Source organism: Talpa occidentalis, unplaced genomic scaffold (assembly GCF_014898055.3).
Source record: "Talpa occidentalis isolate TD23 unplaced genomic scaffold, MPIMG_talOcc4v2.1 talOcc4.8, whole genome shotgun sequence".
NCBI lineage: Eukaryota > Metazoa > Chordata > Mammalia > Eulipotyphla > Talpidae > Talpa > Talpa occidentalis.
The window spans coordinates 3,831,779-3,850,761 of record NW_023605194.1 but is presented as its reverse complement, the minus strand read 5'-3'; the positions used below and the strand labels follow the sequence as shown (position 1 = coordinate 3,850,761).

Here is an 18,983-nt window from a genome sequence, read left to right as displayed (position 1 = left end):
AATATTCCATTGTATGTATGTGCCACGGTTTGTTTATTCAGTCATCCGTTGGTGGACATATCATTGTTTCTTGTTTCATCAAGCTTAGACAGTTGTACTAACTTCCTGTGACATTATATGAGAATTTAGTTCATTTTTAAGTAATAAAAGCAGAACATACTGTTGAGTATTTGGGATAAAAGCTAAAAAGTAAAGTTCCTAGAATCACCATCTAAAAAGTCTTTTTTTCACTGGACTTTACATTTTGAAGTAATTAAAAAACTTTCATCTTTTTTTAATGAGTATGTAAACAACTCTTTCTGGTTACTTGAACCTTTTTTGTACTGAATATTTTCATGAACAAAATTGTCAGCGTTTTAAAAACAAGGTTCTTCGGTTTCCAGAAATGGGATAATAATATCAGGTGATAGAAATGTGTCACGGGCCCATCATACGTGCTGGTCAGCTGCTGCCTGGAGGACGGCGCCAGTGGCACTCCCATCAGCAGTGCGCGCACCTCCCGGGTAGCTGTGTCTTCGCTGGTGTTTGTGATGAAGGGAGGCCTGCCTCATTGAGTCGTTGGAATTCTCTTCTATGAATTGTTGTTTCAAGTCTTTTGTCCATTTTCCCTTGTTATTTCATCAAGGTATGTGAAGTCTGTACAGATAGAACTGGTATGTACCAGTCATGTTGGTTGCGGCTTTTCTTCCCTTTTTGTGGGGAGAGTTATATTTTGTCTTTGTTGTTTCACAGTTTGTTTGGATTGAACGAGGAATTAAAATATTTATCCAAATAATTTCCACTCATAAGGTTTAAGTAAACTTTAAGCAAACTTTCCCACTGATTTGGAGGTTCTATCATAGATAAAGTGATTCTACATCATTTGTTTTGAGGGTCTTTTTTTTTTTTAAAAAAAAGATTTATTTATTTATTTATTTATTTATTTATACAAGCACTGGGTACAGTCAGAAGCGCGGGTGGGTGAGAGAATTCACCAGAGCCAGAGCCGGGAGCAGAACAGGCAGACCGATGAAGTACCCTGCTGAGGAGAGCAGCGGGTATGGCAGGAGAGGTCTGTGCACCACGTGGGACCCTCGCCAGCAGCCTGGTATTGAACTGGCGCTGCAGAGGCTGCAGGCAGCTTTGCAACCCAGCGCTCAAACCGCTGCGCCACTGGGGAGGCCCTGTTTTGAGGGTCTTTATGTGCCTTTTTTTTTTTTTTTAAAGATTCATTTTTATTTATGCATACAAGAGCTGGGGTATAGGCCCGAGGTGTGGAGGGTGAGAGGATTCACCAGAGACAGAGCGGGGAACAGAACAGGCAGATTGAATGAAAGCACTGCTGAGGGGAGCAATGGGGAGACAGGAGAGGTCTGCTGCACCATGTGGGTTGCTCCCTGGCTGGCCCGGGATTGAACTCGTGCTGCAGAGGCTGCTATAGCTTCATAGTGCGGTGCTTAACCCATTGCGCCACCAGGGAGGCCCCTTTCTATGCTTTTTATGTCACTATAACACTTTAGGTAAATAATTATGGCTTTATTAGGTATTTAAAAATCTGATGAGAGAAATGTCCATCCTTCTCCACCCTCCTATTGCTTTTCAGAATTGTCTTAGTTGTTACCTTTTGCTTGCTCATCCATCCCTCTCATGCATTCAGCTAGTCATTGAGTGTGCTCCCGGGCACCAGGAAAGATGTCCTGGCTCTCAGCAGGCTGGAGATCTAGTTGAAGAAGATGCATTCTACAAACCCGTATGGTGTGATGAGCAGAGAAGAGAAAGTGCAGGATGCTAGCCGAGGGGTACACACCCTCATCTCCTTGGAGCTTCCAGGAGGGCTTTCAGGAAGTAGCGTCTAAGCCACAACCTTGAAGAGAAGAGGGAGGAGTGTTTCCATCGGAGAAGAGCACGTCTTCAGATCCCAGAGTCGAGAGCATGGCCTGCCCAAAAAGCTGAGAGAAGGTAGGGTCAATTGCCCGATAGGGGCTGGGGGAGAAAAGAGGCAACCTGAAGGGCACTGCCAGCCCTGTCAAGGCCTGCTGATCTGGCCCAGGTGTTTCCCTCTTAGTTCAGGCAACGGTGAGCATTTGCAAGGAGATGCCTCACTCAACCTGTGGTCTGGGAAGATCCCTGGTCACAGTCTGGAGACTGTGGGCGGAGCAGGCTGGGCACAGAGGAGGAAGTGGCAGTAGTCCAGGTGAGTGAGCGCTGTCTTGAACTTGGGGTCGCAGTGTGTATTTGAGAAAGACTTAAAAGGAAGAATTCTTAGGAAGAATTGATTGATACAGAGTTGAGAGGAGGAGGAGTTAAGAAAGATACCCAGGTGTGGGCATTTGTGGGTCAGGTAGCTGTTGATTGTTTTTTTCCTAAACCTAGGAGAAATGAAGTCCCATTGCAGACACTGCAGAGAGAGGCTGTTTAGATGAGCGAGTGTGGGCTCTGTAGGCTGGCGATGTTGGGGCGAAGCTATCATTGAGCTTACGCAGGTACTTGGGCACCAGTGATTCTTAAAGCCCAGGGGATTCTCTTGCCAGTGTTTTGTGCTTCTTCCTGGGGCCTTCTCAGATGGACTAAGTCACCCTTAAACATCGCTTTCAGGACGATTCTTTCTTTCAGTTGAGTTAGCATTTTTGACTAGAAAAAGATTGATACTAATAAAATATAAACAGTAGTAAAGATGCTGTGTCATGATGAGCCGCTTTCTGTACTGCCGCTGTCCCTTAAAGATGTTCATTTACCTCTAGCTCTCTCAATTGTAGAAGAGTGGGCTGGACTGCTTCCCCCAGTTCTAGTAAAATAGTAAAATTTTCAAAATCTAAAATAGGTTTTCAAATTCAGCTGGGATAATTTGGCAGTGTTGCAGATGAGATTTTACTTTGAAATCAGAGAGAACTCTTGGGACTTGATTTCATGGTGACTGTGGTTGAGGCATACATTATTTTGGATGACTTTTGGAACCCTAGGTTTTGAAGAACTTTAAACTTCCAGTTACAGTTGTCAGTGTTTTATGTAATCTTTGCAATTTGAACTTAGATTCAGCTTCACTAACCCTTTAACAGCATTCCTGATCCTGGGTGACTTGTTCCAAAGACAGCTACGTGAGACGTTTCTTGAAATCCTTCATTATGCTTTCAGTAGTAGCTTTTACTTCAGGTAGCTTTTTCATGACTTTGCAGACTTATGTTTCTCCACCAGTTGGGATGTTTAACTAGGTCAGAACTTGAAGTTTGAACTATGTTTTGCATAATTTGTCATGATCAATAATACAACAATTAGTGACTGGGACTTCCCTATCTCATTGAATCTTTCATTTTTCTAACGAGGCTGTTTTAATAAAGGAGTTTAATAAATTGCATAGAAGGTTGCCTTGATAGATAGTACAAATTATGATAAGTTTGAAAATATATTTTCAGTTTGTGATTTTTATCCAATCCTTTTTTTGGAAAGGGTTATTTCTCGGAGGAATAGAATTGGTAGATTAACTTTGGGTATTCTGTGAAAAATGCATTTAGGAAGTGATTGTTTGGTGGTCTTCAAACTTTTTGGGATTATCACTGTGGCTATTGGAAGATACACTTAAAAAATGTTGAGGTCATTTTATTTGAAAGGCAGCTCATGTTTGAGTATTGAAAGAGATTGCCATGATTAAACCAGGTTTGGGATTAAATAATAGCCAAATGTTGATGAGTATAAAGAAAAAATATTTCTGGCTTGGTGTACCTTCCTTTTTAACTTGCAAAACCAGTGAAATGGATTAAACTCTGGTAGGGGAAAATGACCCATGCCATGTGACCAGCCCCATCTTGCATCTCTGCTCACCGTGAGAACAGACATTCTGAACATTACCACTTAAAACTAACTTTTCTCTTCAAGGGCTCCTGACATTGTGCCAGCTGACTTCAAGTCCGCCCTGCCCCCACAGCATAAAGCATGCTGTGATGTCACAGCTACCATAGAACTCCAGGGTAATGTTGAGCTGGCCCCAGGTGGGCTCAGGTAAGTCCTGGCTTTTTTTTTTTTACCATTTGGCATCTTTTCAAAGTTAGTTACCATTATGATTTTTATGTTAAAAGAAAATAAGGCAAAACTTTGAAAACTGTGCCATATATGGGGGAAAAAAATAAGTCTTTTCTAAACATTTATGAGCCAGCTCCATATTCTGACCAACGGAGTTCCATCGTAGCTGTGAAGTCCCCAGTGAGTTGTGACCCGTGGCTTCTAATAGATTAACTATTCCTGGTCCAGAACAACATGGGGTTTTTTTTTGCTTGTCTGTTTGCTTAATTTGTAGTTTGTAATACATACTATAGTTACTTTGATTTAGTCTCGATTCTTCATGTTTTAAAGAGTATATTAACTTTCCCTTATCTGTAATTGTGCACCACTGCTTAGCTGGGTCTGTATTTCAGTCAGGTTTTTTTTTTTTTTTTTTTTTTTAAGATTTATTTATTTATGCATACAAGAGCTGGGGTACAGGGCAGAGATGCAGAGGGTGAGAGGATTCCCAGAGACAGAGTGGGGAGCAGAACAGGCAGGCTGACTGAAATACACTGCTGAGGGGAGCAGCGGGCGAAGCAGGAGAGGTCTGCTGCACCATGTGGGTAGCTCCCTGGCTGGGGATGGAACTTGTGCTGCAGCGGCTGCGAACAGCTTCACAGGTTGTTTCTTAACCCCTTGCACCACCAGGGAGGCCCCTGATACTGGATTCTTAACCTGACAAATGTATGTGTTGGGGCAAGGCGTCATTTTTCTAGGGAAAGGATCAGGATTTGCAGAAAGGATCTATGATCTGATGGTTTGAAAACCTTTGAAGCTGGCATTTGAGGGCTCACGAGTGCGATGTACAAGGACTGTACATGGCGGAGGAGCCATGCCTCACTGTGGTCGTGTTCCTCACAATGCCCCCGTGGTGCCTCGGGGTCATAAATTTGGCGAATGGGGGAACTAAACAAATAAGCTTTGTTATTTTTAATAAGTGGGGCAAATTATTGCATTGTACCAATCTGTTATACTTTAATTCCTAATACAAGGTGGTGATTAGAAATGGAATTTTTATTTTTTTTTTGAAAAAATTTTTTTTTGAAAAGATTTATTTATGCATACAAGAGCTGGGGTACAAGCTAGAGATGCAGGGGGTGAGAGAATCCACCAGAGACAGAGTGGGAAGCAGAACAGGCAGACTGACTGAAATACACTGCTGAGGGGAGCAGCAGGCGAGACAGGAGAGGTCTGCCTTGTCATGTGGGTTGCTCCCTGGCCGGCTGGGGATTGAACCTGTGCTGCAGAGGCTGTGGATTGCTTCATAGTGTGGTGCTTAACCCCTAGCACCACCAGGGAGGCAGAAATGGTATTTTTAAAGTATGCTAAGAATATTTTTAGTTAATGTTAACATTTTACACAACAAATTTTGCTTGATGTAATAGGAAACACCTAAAATTGTTTGGTCCTGCCATTTGGCATGTTAAAAAAACTATTTGTGGTAAATTTGAAGCTGACCTATACCTTCGTTTTTCCGCCAAGTTTATTTGTTTTTTTTTTGGTGCGTAGATGGTACTGCTCTGCTTACCAAATAGGGTTGCTGCCTTTACATTGATATGCATTAAGATGAATAACATACTTCAGTTGGAATGGAAAGATTTTTATGGATTTGGAAAAAGGTGATAATTGTTTCATCTCCCCACCCCTAACTACTTTGTAATGTTTCATTTTCACATAGTTTTTTGTTCAAAATTATCTTAGTTTTACTGTATTAATAATTCGTACTGTACGAATAATTCAGGTGGTGTACGGGAAGACTTGACTTTGAGAGATTCTGAAATCAGAGTATTTCTAGCTTTTACTTGCATGGAAACTGTTTTTAATTGCTCTAGATTCTTTTGACGCTAAACAGCAGTATGAAGAGCTCAGCATGCTGGTTCAGCTTAAAGATTTCAGTGTAAAGGGCAGACGCCGCTCAGCACCAGCAGTGGTTCCTGTCTCCTTGGTGTCTGCAGGCAGGACCAGCACGGGAGCTTAGTATCTTCTGTGAGGTTCAGGGTCTCATACTAGATTGCTGAGTTTTGATCCAATTAATATCTCCACATAATCCCTCTATCCCTGTAGAGCATGGCACCAGCACTGACATGAAGGTAAGTATCTGTAACTAGGCAGGTGTAGTTCTAGAAGAAATAAAAAGGAGAGGAGCACACTCTTTTCCTTGTATTCTTTAGAACATTCAAACAATGTCCCCGGATCCGAGAAGCACAGAAACACTAGTTTGCGTGAGTGCTGCAGGTTTGTGCTTCATGACGGAAAATAGAATGAAACTGTTTTATGTCTTGATGCCTGTTTTAGGGGTTGTGGAAGGAGATTTAGCTGCTATAGAAGCATACAAGTCTTCGGGAGGGGACATCGCCCGCCAGCTCAGCGCAGACGAAGTACGCCTGCTGAGCCGCCCCTCTGCCTTCGATGTGGGCTACACGCTGGTGCACCTGGCCATCCGCTTCCAGAGGCAGGACATGCTGGCAATACTGCTCACTGAGGTGATTGCCCGTTGGTTAGACTTTGAAGGACATGAGTTCTTCAGCTTTCCTTCTTGATGTTACTTTGTTTCTTCAAACAGTTTTAGATTCTTTTATCCACCTTTAAAAATCACATTAAACTTGAGACTTTAACTGTATGTAATTCTTAAGAGTGAGATGCTTTTAAAATAGAACATTTTGCTCCAGTATTTGAATCATCATATTTGATTTAAAAAACTGGATATGTCTGTCATTCATTCTTCATTTATTCATTCAAGTAACAAATATTTATCTGCATTCATTTTTATATGCAGCTTTGTGTATTTCTTTGGAATAAGTTCCCAAGACACAGAATTACTGAGTCAGAGTAAAGCATTTTTTTTTCTTTTGTTACCTTTTTTTTTTTTAAGATTTATTTATTTATGCATACAAGAGCTGGGGTACAGGCCAGAGATGTGGGGGGGCTGAGAGGATTCACCAAAGACAGAGTGGGGAACAGAACAGGCAGACTGACTGAAGTCCACTGCTGTGGGGAGCAGTGGGCAAGCCAGGAGAGGTCTGCTGCGCCATGTGGGCTGCTCCCTGGCCAGCCGGGGGTCAAACTTATGCTGCGAATAGCTTCATAGGCTACATTCTAACCCCATGCGCCACCAGGGAGACTCAGAGCAAAGCATTTTTATGGCTGGTTTTTGCCCCTGGGAAGTGCACTGATGCCTCCTTCCAGTGGAAGGAAATTCTATCCAATACCTGATAGTTAGGAAAAAAACAACAAAACACCTTGAATTAGTAGGCCTTTTTGGCAATTATTTTTAAATAATGTTGTTTTCTGCTTTGGCTGATGATAAATGAGATGCAGAGCAAAGTCTTTTTTTGTGTTTAAGGTATCTCAACAAGCAGCAAAGTGTATTCCAGCAATGGTGTGTCCTGAACTGACAGAGCAGATCCGACGGGAGATAGCTGCTTCTCTTCATCAGAGAAAGGGGGATTTTGCTTGCTATTTTTTAACTGACCTCGTAACATTTACATTGCCGGCAGGTAACTCCAAATTTCAATATGAAAATAAATTTCCACTTTATTATATTTTTTTTATGTCTAAATGAGAAAGTTTTTGTTGGAAAACCGGTAACTTAGCCTACTATATTTGCATCTTAAATTACTTTGACTAGCTTTTTAATGCTAGAAGTCACCAGTATGAGGACTTACAAGCAAACAATTCAGTTATCTGGGAGGAGGCCAACAGCTGATAGCAGTGAACTTTCTTGTGGGTCTCAGATATTTAGAAATTTTTGTTTTTAACCACTTATTTTTCCTCTTCCATATTATTTTATTTTAATTATTTTTTTAAAGATTTATTTATTTATTTATACAAGCACTGGGTACAGTCAGAAGTGCAGGAGGGTGAGAGAATTCACCAGAGCCAGAGCGGGGAACAGAACAGGTAGACAGACGAAGCACAATGTTGACGGGAGCAGCGGGCGCGGTAGGGGAGATCTGCGCACCATGTGGGACCCTCGCCGGCGGCCGGGGAACGAACTGGCTGCAGCCCAACCCTCAACCGCTGCGCCACCAGGGGAGGCCCTTCCATTTTATTTTAGAATGCTATCAGTCATTGTTTTTCTTAATGCCAGCCTATTATTTTGAAATTATTAGCTATGGTTTAGCTGGTAATAGGAGACAGGAATTAGAGCATGGGCTCTCAGTGAGTACAGTCAGGTTATTTGAGGCAGAGATACTGGCATTCTTTTGAAAGTGTCTTTCAGAATGCTTGTTGTCAGTTGGCACTGCAAATGCACCAAGCACCAAAAGTTTCTACAGTAAAGCCTCTGTCTTGACTCTGGATATTTTGAAATTTTGTATTCAGACATAAACGGGGGCATTTGCACATGGTAGGAGAGAGTAGCTAAACCTTTTAAAAGAAGACAAATTTCACTTGAAGTATACCCTGTAAATTTAACCTCCTCCCAAGTGATTAGATTGTTGTTTGAGTTGAAAATAATTTTTTTTATTTTCAATAATAATGCTTCTTAAACTAGATCATTCAAATAGTAAACTGAATAGAGCTAGGTAATTTGAAAAGAGGGCAAAAACAGAGATCTGTGTGCCAGAATTATGATTCATTAACTTTTATAGGAAGATTCTAAAGTCTGAAAATAAGAGACGTGAGCAGAGATTGAGATGTGGGAGAAGAGAACAATTAAAAAATCTGTATGTAATTATTACTATTTTTAACTTGAATATCAGATAGCTCTGTTCTTTTTTTTTAGTTTCGGCTTTAATGAGATATAATTTGGTATATTGAGGTATGAAATTGTAAGAGACCTGAATTGTAGATTATGGCGATTTGATACAGACATACTTTGTGAAAGGATTTCCTCCCACCTAATTAATTAACATAGTCATCACCTCACATATTTGTTTTCTTGGTGAGAATATTATCAGCACATTTCAGTTGTACAACATTGTGTTATCAAGTATGGCCAATGTGTCTTACATTACATCCATAGCCTTATTCATCTTAGAGCTGACATTTCATACCCATGAATCAGTTTTCCCTATTTCCACCACGATCCCAAGCTCCACAACCACTTTTCTACTCTGCGAGTTTGACTTTTGGATAAAGAGTCTGTGTGTGGTAGCATGCAGTGTTTGTCTCTGGCTAGTTCACCTAGCGTCATGCCCACAGTCCCGTCAACACTGTACAGGTGGCAGCCATCCCATCTTCCTCTGGTTGAGGAACTGCTGTCACACACACGTCACATGCAGCACTGCCACGTGTGCTGCTTCTAACCTGAGAGTGCCGATCTCTCTTCAAGTGTTTTGTTTTTACGTTCTTTGGGTCAATACCCAGGAATGTGATTGCTGGATCATTTTTCTTTTTTCTTTAAGATTTATTTATTTATTTATACAAGCACTGGGTACAGTCAGAAGCACGGGGGGGAGAGAGAATTCACCAAAGCAGGGAGCAGAACAGGCAGACCGACGAAATACACTGCTGAGGGGAGCAGCGGGCGCGGCATGAGAAGTCTGTCGCGCCATGTGGGACCCTCGCCGGTGGCTGGGGATCGAACTGGCGCTGCAGAGGCTGCAGGCAGTTTCACAGCCCAGCACTCAACCACTGTGCCACCTGGGGAGGCCCTCATTTGATTTTCTGTTGTATTTTTTCAGACACTTCCATACTGTGTTCTGTAGTGTCTGTGCCAGTTACTATTCCCACCAGCAGTGCGCAAATGTTCCCACGTCCTCAGCAACATTGTGGCTCTTGCCATTTTGATGATTGCTGTATGTAATTACTGCTTAGGATGGTGCTGTTATTTTTAGACACGTTTTTGACAATGAAGTGCAGAAAGGAAATGTTTTATCCTCCACATACATGTTACACACACACACACACACACACACACACACACACACGCTTTAAAAACAAACTACTTAATAACCTTTAGTGGAAAGATGGTTATTTTAGAGGGAGTTACTGTTAGATGCTGCTGTCAAATTTATTAAGTAACAAGACATAAGAATATCTTTTAAGCCTACTTTTTCTTTGTAGATATTGAAGACTTGCCTCCAACAGTCCAAGAAAAATTATTTGATGAGGTGCTTGATAGGGATGTTCAAAAAGGTAAGCATGGAATTAGTGATTGCCATTTATTTACCTTTCATTGATTTCAATAAATTTTGTGAGTTTTGGAGAGTTTGGTGTATATCAACCTATTTTATTTTTACTTTAAAAATGTAAAGTCCTTAGGACAGTGCTATGTTATAAAAAATGCTCATTTTAACTAGTGAACACAAAATATATGAATGTTCTTAAACCTTGTATTTTCTACTTCCTGTTTTAGAATGAGTATATATCTACATTAACCATTTTTAGAAAATAAATTGTAAAGAATAATTGAGTAAATTATCCTAGAGCAACAAGATGTTTTCAGCTATGCAAATATATATATATTTTTAAAATTTCTTTCCACATTTAAAGATCTAATTGGCTTTATTGAATGATTTTTGGATCTGGCAGCAACCCATCCATCAAATAGAAAGGTTGCTGCAGAAAATTATACCAAAAGATTTATATTTCAATTGATGAGATTTATTTAGGTACTTATTAGTAAATTATGTGTAAAGTAACACCTGGAAAGTAGGTTCCTTCCTCCAAGGAATAGTCCTTAATTGCTTAAGCATGAAAAGGAACCTGTTATTTCCATTCCTCATGTAGAGTTAGAAGAGGAGTCTCCAATTATAAACTGGTCCTTGGAATTGGCTACCCGTTTGGACAGCCGGCTTTATGCACTTTGGAACCGTACTGCAGGAGACTGCTTACTAGACTCCGTACTGCAGGCAACCTGGGGCATCTATGACAAAGACTCGGTGCTGCGGAAAGCCCTGCACGACAGCCTGCATGACTGTTCACACTGGTGAGCCCCTTCCCTGCTGGAGGCTTCCTGATGCGTTTTCTGTGGAAGATGGGGGAAAATAGCTTTGGCTTTGGCTATTAAGACACTTGGATCATTGCCGTAGTTGGAATAACACCTTTCTACTGAGCTTTAAAATAGAGACAATGAAGTTGTAGTAACCTTCAGTATCGATGGTATCTTTGCTCATATTTTGTTCAACCTGATGCACATTGTATTACCAGTTTTTTTCCTTCCTAAGGCAGGTAGTCTTAACACCACATTTTTTTTGCAACTTTTTAAACTTAAAGAAAAGTCAGAAAATATCAAGGGCAACAGGCCCCAATATCACCTTCATTTGGTTGAAGGGTAACATCTGGCTGCTCAGGCTCCATCTCTGCATACATAGTCACTCCCTTTGCCACTTAGTTTTAGAGGAATCAGATGCTTTATCTTTACTATCTCGGCATGAAGATTTTAAGAACAGGGATACTCTCCTTCCTTAACAACATCCCCATGACTGCATCTGAGAAAATCAACACTAGGCCAGTTATTCAGCATACAGTCATGGCACATTTTTCACATTCTCAGAAATATCCCATATATATGTATATATTTGTCTGGTGTCCCATCGTGTGTGTCACTGTAGTCTTAAACTGAGTCGCTTGCAACAATGGCTGTGATTGTGAATCAGTAGTAGTTTGATGTTTGGTATATTGGTGGTTCTCTGCATGCATTATCTTATTTAGTTATCATAAGTGAGAAAATTGAGCCTGAAAGAGGCTAAATTGCCCATTGTTGAAGTTAGCAGCGGAAGTCATTTAAAGATTTGTACTATTTTTCATACGTCAGTATCAAAGGTGCTTTTTTTGTCTTAAACTTAATTGAATGCTGACACAATAATGATCGTGGCCCTACTCCAAATGAATTTAGTGTCCTAGTATTTTCATATAATTTTTGAGCACTCATTAGTTGTCGGTTTTGTCGTTAGTATTTAGGGATTACACAGAGTCCATTACAATGTAAATTCCACAAGAACAGAGATGCTGTGTTGCCTTGTGGAGGATCTAGGGCCTGAAGTAGCCCGAGACATAGTAAGTGTGCAGTCAGTACTTAGTAAAATAAAAGCACTGTCTGGAATTTGAAAATGAGGGCAAATATAATTACTTGAGTGCCACATTTTCTGAGATTACAGCATAATGCAATAGAGTAAAATTTTGTGGTTATCTGAAAAAAATAAAATAGCTCCTGCTTGAGAAGCTTGGGTTACAGCCTGATTGGGTGTGTAATGTACTGGAGGGAGGGCTAGGTCGCTCCCAAAGGCCAGTTCAGTCATGCAGCCTTTGTCCAGGAGAGAGGGCTTTGTGTCTTGCAGTGGCATTGAGGGAGTGCTGAGGATTGATCTTGTGGTATGGGGAAGACACGCCCAGGGCAAGGTGATGTCAATGAATGCGCTGATTGGCTTGCATGCTCACCAAGTACCCTCCTACTGATGACTGCTGTCTGCTGGGCCTGCCTACGCCCGCAGAGGGTGAGAATTACTCGGTTCCTAGGAGAGTAGTTTCTGAGATTGTCTCACAGTTAACCTGCTGGTTTAGTTACCGCCTCTGCTCTAGGCAGGTGGATCTGTTCTCTGGGTGTGGGTGAGGGAGGCCTGGCTGCCGGCTCGGAAGGCAGAGCTGGCCCTGGTAAATCTGTCACTTTGTAAAAGCAGCTCTGGCGCCTTTCCTTTGCTGCTAATACCCTGCCCTTGTAAGACTGAGAGTGCACTGTAAATTTCAGGTGATAGCTGTTGTTCCTTATTTGAGGGCTTTTTTTTTTTTTTCCAAAGATTTATTTTTATTTATTTATGCACACAAGAGCAGGGGTGTAAGCAGGAGGTGAGAGGATTCACCAGAGACAGAGTGGGGAGCAGAACAAGTGGATCTCCTGAAATCCACTGCTGAGGAGAGCCTCAAGCAAGATGGGAGAGGTCTGCTGCGCCATGTGGGTCAGCAGCTTGGTTGGGGATCAAACTCTTGTTGTAGTGGGCGCTGATAGCTTGATAGTGCTGGAATTTAACCTCTTTTGCCACCAGGGAGGCCCACTTTTTTTTCGTTTTTTTAAAGACATTGGTGGCTGGTGGTAAAGCTGGTAGTGAGTGATTTTCTGGATTAGAATTTCCAATAGAAGTTGTTTTAGGACGGAATTCTGAGGTGACTTTGAGGTCTCAGACGTCTAGCAGGGAAGCAGGGAGACGTGCAGGTGCCGTAACCTGAGGTGGTAAATGGGCCGGTTGGGAGCAGCTAGGCTGTATGGGTCCAGCTTCTGTTACGTGTTATTGTAGCAGATCTTTTGGTAATGGAGGCCTTGAGCACAAAAGGATGCTTCAGGAGTGAGGGCCTCGAGTTGCCTATGGACAGACCTCCTCAAACAGTGTGCCTTGGCACCGCCTCCTCCACTCTGCCGGGATACCCCCTAATGTTTACAGTGAAGACACAGGAAGCTGCAGGGGTTGTGGTGACCCCACTTGGGGTGGGGAGGCGAGGAAGGTTACTAGAGGGGAAGGTGGAATCGTTGTTGCCATAGATAGCTTCGGTGCCAGCTCTTGCTGTCTCCTTAATCTTCAGTTGAGCCCTTAGGCTATTACAGCTGTTTTTAATTTTAGAATTTAAAAATTCAAAGTTTTACTCCCGATGTTATCATTGAAGAATTTTGTGATTCTGATTTTAGATTTAAGGTCTGTGGTCCATCTTGAGTGGAGGTTAAGTTGTGAGGTAAAGATCTAAAATCATGCACTCTGCATGTGAGGGTGACTATCCTAGTGCCATTTATTGAAAAGACTTTCAGTTGTCTTGGCACTTTTGTCAAAAATTATTTGACTTTATGAAAGTATAGGTTTGTTGCTGGACTCTGCGTACTTTCTTTTGATCTATGTCCTTATTCTTATGCCAACATCGGACTGTCCTGATGAGTGTGACTTTGTGGTAAGTTTTGAAATCAGGAGTCCAACTCTTCCTACTTGGTATTTTTCAAAAATCTTTTTTTTTTTTTTTTTTTTTTTAAAGATTTGTTTATTTATACAAGCACTGGGTACAGTCAGAAGCGCGGGAGGGTGAGAGAATTCACCAGAGCCAGAGCGGGGAGCAGAGCAGGCAGAAGGACCGAAGTACACTGCTGAGGGGAGCAGCGGGCAGCAGGAGAGGTCTGCGCACCATGCGGGGCCCTCACCCTGTGGCCAGGGAGCAGCCGGGGATCGAACCGGCGCTGCAGAGGCTGCGGGCAGCTTCGCAACCCAGCGCTCAATAGCTGCACCACCGGGGAGGCCCTCAAAATTCTTTAGTTACTCAGTCCTTCAGATTTCCATATAAATTTTAGGATCCAGAGTATCAGTTTCCACAAGAGTGTATGCTGAGATTTTGAGAGATCGCACTGAATTTGTAGAGTGGCTTGGTTGACAGTTCTGAGTCATCTAGTCCCGAGTGCGTGTGTTTGACAAAGACCACCAGGCCTGTTTTGTTGTGCTGCTGGCCTGTGTTCCTGACCCAGGTAGCTGCAGAGTCCAGGTTTTTGTGCGATGGAGGTGATTATTTGAACATGCTTATTTTTTAAGGCTGTTTTGTTCTTACCGAGGAATTTTGAGTGCAGTCATTATTTAATTTCCGGCACGCTTAATGTCTCGCTCATAAAATGATTCCCAGTTCTGACCAAGAAAGCTTGAACTGTGCCTCTTTCTTGTTAACAACATTTTGTATCTCATATTTCTTCTTGAACTTTTCAAAAGTGTTTTTGTTGGTGGTACTACCATTCAAAGATATTTCTGTGTATCTTACCTTTTTTTTGGTGTGTGTGTGTGGGACCCTTGCCGGCAGCCAGGGAATGAACCGGCGCTGCCAGCCTCGCAGCCCAGCGTTCAACCGCTATGCCACCGGGGAGGCCCTATCTTATGTATTTTAAGAGTGATATCCAATTTTATTTCCAAAACATTGGCATTGAAACTTTACGCTGCTGATTAAAAAAAAACCTCCTGGTTACCTGAAAGAGGGAAAAGTAATTCTATCAAGAGTTAAGTCTTTGTAGCATTCCTGTTTTGTCCTTTACTAAATCTGAACTATAGTAGTTACCTGTTTAGGGGCCTTTCCATTAACTGATGTACAGAATGTGTGCCTCTAACACGTGGAACTTTCTAGGCTGGACTTTTCGACAACAGCAACACAGAGTTTTCTTAGCCTTTGCTCCTTTTGCTGAGAATTCAGTTATGTAAAAGTATCTGGGATTTATGTTTCTTTATTAAGTGGGAGGGATGTAATAATGCAAACAGATTAAATGTAAAGAAAAAGAATAGAATATTGGGACCTCCCTGGTGGCGCATGCGGTTAAGCACCGCACTGTAAAGCTGTCTGCAGCCTCTGCAGCATGGGTTCCATCCTGGCCGGCCGGTGAGAATCCCACATGGTGCGGCAGACCTCTCCTTTCTCGCCCGCTGCTCCCCTCAGCAGCGTATTTCGTCAGTCTGCCTGTTCTGTTCCCCGCTGTCTCTGGTGAATCCTCTCACCCTCCTGCACACCTGGCCTGTACTCTTGTATAAATAAATCTTTTTTTTTTTTAAAAGATCTATCCATCCATCCACACAAGAACCGGGGTACAGGCCAGATGAGCAGGAGGGTGAGAGAACTCACCAGAGACAGAGCGGGGAACAGAACAGGCAGACTGACGAAATATACCGCTGAGGGGAGCTGGGGGCGCAACAGGAGAGGTCTGCCACGCCACATGGGACCCCCCGCCTGCTGGCTGGGACAAACCAGTGCCGCAGACACTGTGGACAGCCCCACAGGGTGGCGCTCAACTGCCCGCGCCACCAGGGGAGGCCCAAATAAATAAATCTTTCAAAAAAAAAAAAAATAGAATTTTGTTTTTAGCAATTGAGTCTACCAATTTTTTTTATCTTCATGATTAGGCCAAAATATTTAGAGGGATATTGGATATAGAGAAGAAATTGCTTGTGTAGTTGTGGTGATTTTTTTTTTTTTTTAATCATCACATCATAATCAAAACCTGTAATGGCAGGGAATTAAAAGGAAGTGATTCGATGGTCTTGTGAGCACGTGGACGCCCCAGTCCATTGTGTAGGGTCCCCAGGTGGGCACCACTAACTTCTGGAGAGAGGGTGTGGTGACTGTGGCCACGACACCGCTGATTTTCAGTGTAGTTTTAAAATTCTTTAAATATGTAAACCAATGGTAGATTATTAAAATTAGCCATTCTTCTAGTGTTTGACGTTTTGATGAAATTTTGGATGAGTGGTGAATCAGATTTTATCTCAGGATATGTTAAAAGGTGTCTGCTAGGAAAGTAGAGGTATTTTTAATTGAAGACTATATTGTAAGCCAGGTAAAATCAGATTACTAATCTCTTTATGTGAATTGCTTTTTACTACAATAAATGATTGCACTATTTAAAGGTTTTTGTTTTTTAAATTACTGTTTTAGGTTTTACACACGTTGGAAAGATTGGGAATCGTGGTATTCTCAGAGCTTTGGTTTACATTTTTCCCTGAGAGAAGAACAGTGGCAAGAAGACTGGGCATTTATACTCTCTCTCGCCAGCCAGGTGAGAATGCTTCGCGCCACAGCCCTTCCGTGAGGGCTGCAGCCAAGTTTGCAAACCCTGAGGCTCACAGTATTACTCTTGTGGGGCGGGGCGGGGCGGGGCTGGCCGCTGGCACTGACCTTCCCCTCACGTAACTTGGGTTCTCCTCTTGACGCCTGGTTATCTACTGTGTCCTCCCTTCAGAGCAGGGGGAGTGATTTCTGATGTTTCATGTGTTTCTCACATTAACTGATATAATAGCTGTCTCAGTGCTTGGTGTACAGCCATGCTTCTGTGCTCATGCGCATTCTGATGGCTCTTCATTCATTATGTCCCCAGGAAGGTGGTTTTACGCCTGTTTGCCTATCTGCAGGTTAATGCCTGGTCTGTGTCTGAGAGGGTCTTGCTTACCTCAAGGTCCCCCAGCTAGTGTTGGCACTCATGCTGGAGCTGAGCGGTCAGGCCCTGGCCAACAAATCCTAATCTTTACCAGGCTCCCTACCTAGGGCGTCTTCGGTGCATTCATTCACCTGATGTTAGCCAAGCAGCAGGAGCCGTGGACGGGAGGGATTTCCAACGAGGGGCATGGAACGAGTAAAGGGGAGCTTGGCGCTGTCCCTCTTAGACTCAGGTGTCGTGTTCTGTTTTGTGACACACATTCACTATACAGCAGGGTGAAGCCCAGCTGTGTACCAGAAACCACTCCATTTCTTTGCAGAAAGCCCTGTCATTCATCTGACCCCCAGAAGGGTGTGTCTCCTGTCTGCACCCCTTGGGCAGGATTTACAGTGGCTGCTTCATAGCTGAGGTCTGTTTATACGGGTCCTGGAAATATGCTGGTAGAACGCTTGCAGTGGAAGGCAGACCTGTGTAAAGTTGTAAAGTTCGCACTGTCTCTTCACGCAGAAGGACCTGCTGTCAAAGTGCTTTTCATAGGTAGTGCAGCCAGGTGGTGATGGGCCAGTCAAGAAGCCCCTGCTGTCTGGACGCCTTGTTCCCGAATTCAGTATTAATCCAGATCTGTTTGGTTCTTGAGTTGGGCAGTGAAGCTACCTTACACATTCCTTTACAGATTTGCTGGCCTTGGCTGCCGGAGACATCAAATGCTTCTTTAACTTGACGATACAATTTTTAAAAATCTGTGCTGGGGAGGATAGGCTTTGGTTTTCTTGGCAGGCAATAAATATTTCAAAGTGACACTGCTTTCTTCTCTTCTATCTCGCATAGCCGGGAGCAAGTTTGGAGCAGACGCACATTTTTGTACTTGCGCACATTCTTAGACGGCCAATTATAGTCTATGGCGTGAAATACTACAAGAGTTTCCGGGGAGAGACCCTAGGATATACTCGGTTTCAAGGTGAGTCACTCTCTGCGGTGTTTTCAGAGGCCCCTGCTTCCTACCACGCAGCTTGCGGTGGGGAGGCTACGGTCGAGCGCTCTGGCTGGCACGCTGACGTCTCGCCTCGGCGTTCTTCCCTCTCTGCAGGTGTCTATTTGCCCTTATTGTGGGAACAGAGTTTTTGCTGGAAAAGCCCGATTGCTCTGGGCTACACACGGGGCCACTTCTCTGCTCTGGTCGCCATGGAAAACGACGGCTATGGCGGCCGCGGCGCTGGGGCGAACCTGCACACGGACGACGACGTGACCATCACCTTCCTGCCCCTGGTGGACAGCGAGAGGAAGCTACTGCACGTGCACTTTCTCTCTGCTCAGGAGGTGGGTGCGCGTCGTCCTCGCTGCCCGCTTGGAGGGAGCGATGCCGGCCAGAACGCGCCCCGGCCGCCTGCCAGGGGCTGTCGTCGCATGGCCGGCACGTCGTGGACTTGGGCGGTAGCCACTCACTCTGTACACACCGCCCGACTCTGAGTGGGATGTGTGTTGTGGGCTGCAGCAGTGATGTGAAGATGAAAGCCCCTTGGCAGGCAGGAGCGAGGACCAAGGGGAAAAAGCAAAGGAAGACGACGGGCGGGTGGTGCTCGGGGTCGTGGGGGTGCTGTGGCTTGAGCGGGGCGGCGAGGGCATGACCGCAGTAACACTCGAGGGAGCTGTGGGGAGAGTTCTAGAAGGGATTGGGAGGCCAGTGTAGTTTGTGGTGTGTGGACAGAGGGAGGGAGGAGGCTGAGGGGCTGGGGGCGGGGCAGGGTTCAGAGGCTCATCACTGGCCTTTGAAAGCTTTGGTTCTTGCTCTGCTGAGCAGCTGTGTTGGTTTGTCCGTGCTGGCTGTGGGTCGAGAGCAGATGCCCGGCAGTGGCCGGCACAGGAATACCAAGGGGGAGAGCATTGTCGGTGGAGGCTGGGGGTTAAGGGACGAAGGTGGTGAGAATGCATGCAAGAACACTCAGAAAACCCATATTCTTATAAAACTATTGGATTTTTATTTGATATACTAGTAATCATAAAACATTTATAACCACATTAAGAAAAAAAATCCAGACCATAATTTTTGCAACATCAGTCTGCACGTAATTCACAGGGTGCACTTACCTTGTCATATGTTTGAAGCTGTGACTTAGACCTGGCTTTTCTTCGCCAGGAACAGTTTGTGAGAGAA

At 43.6% G+C, this 18,983-nt stretch overlaps 1 protein-coding gene across 5 annotated transcripts in view; it reads left to right on the top strand.

The window, feature by feature from the left end:
- Nucleotides 1–18,983, top strand: part of ZRANB1 (zinc finger RANBP2-type containing 1) — a 60,931-nt gene that overhangs the window by 35,846 nt on the left and 6,102 nt on the right. For 4 of the 5 annotated variants that reach the window (XM_054690057.1, XM_054690058.1, XM_037497539.2 and 1 more), the window contains exons 3-9: nt 6,310–6,497; nt 7,358–7,511; nt 10,024–10,095; nt 10,690–10,888; nt 16,333–16,453; nt 17,660–17,789; nt 17,919–18,148. In XM_054690057.1, the coding sequence (XP_054546032.1) occupies nt 6,310–6,497; nt 7,358–7,511; nt 10,024–10,095; nt 10,690–10,888; nt 16,333–16,453; nt 17,660–17,789; nt 17,919–18,148 (1,094 nt within the window). Of the gene's footprint in view, nt 1–3,708; nt 3,973–6,309; nt 6,498–7,357; nt 7,512–10,023; nt 10,096–10,689; nt 10,889–16,332; nt 16,454–17,659; nt 17,790–17,918; nt 18,149–18,983 lie in introns of those variants that run through there. The other variant, XM_037497540.2, reaches the window with a different exon arrangement.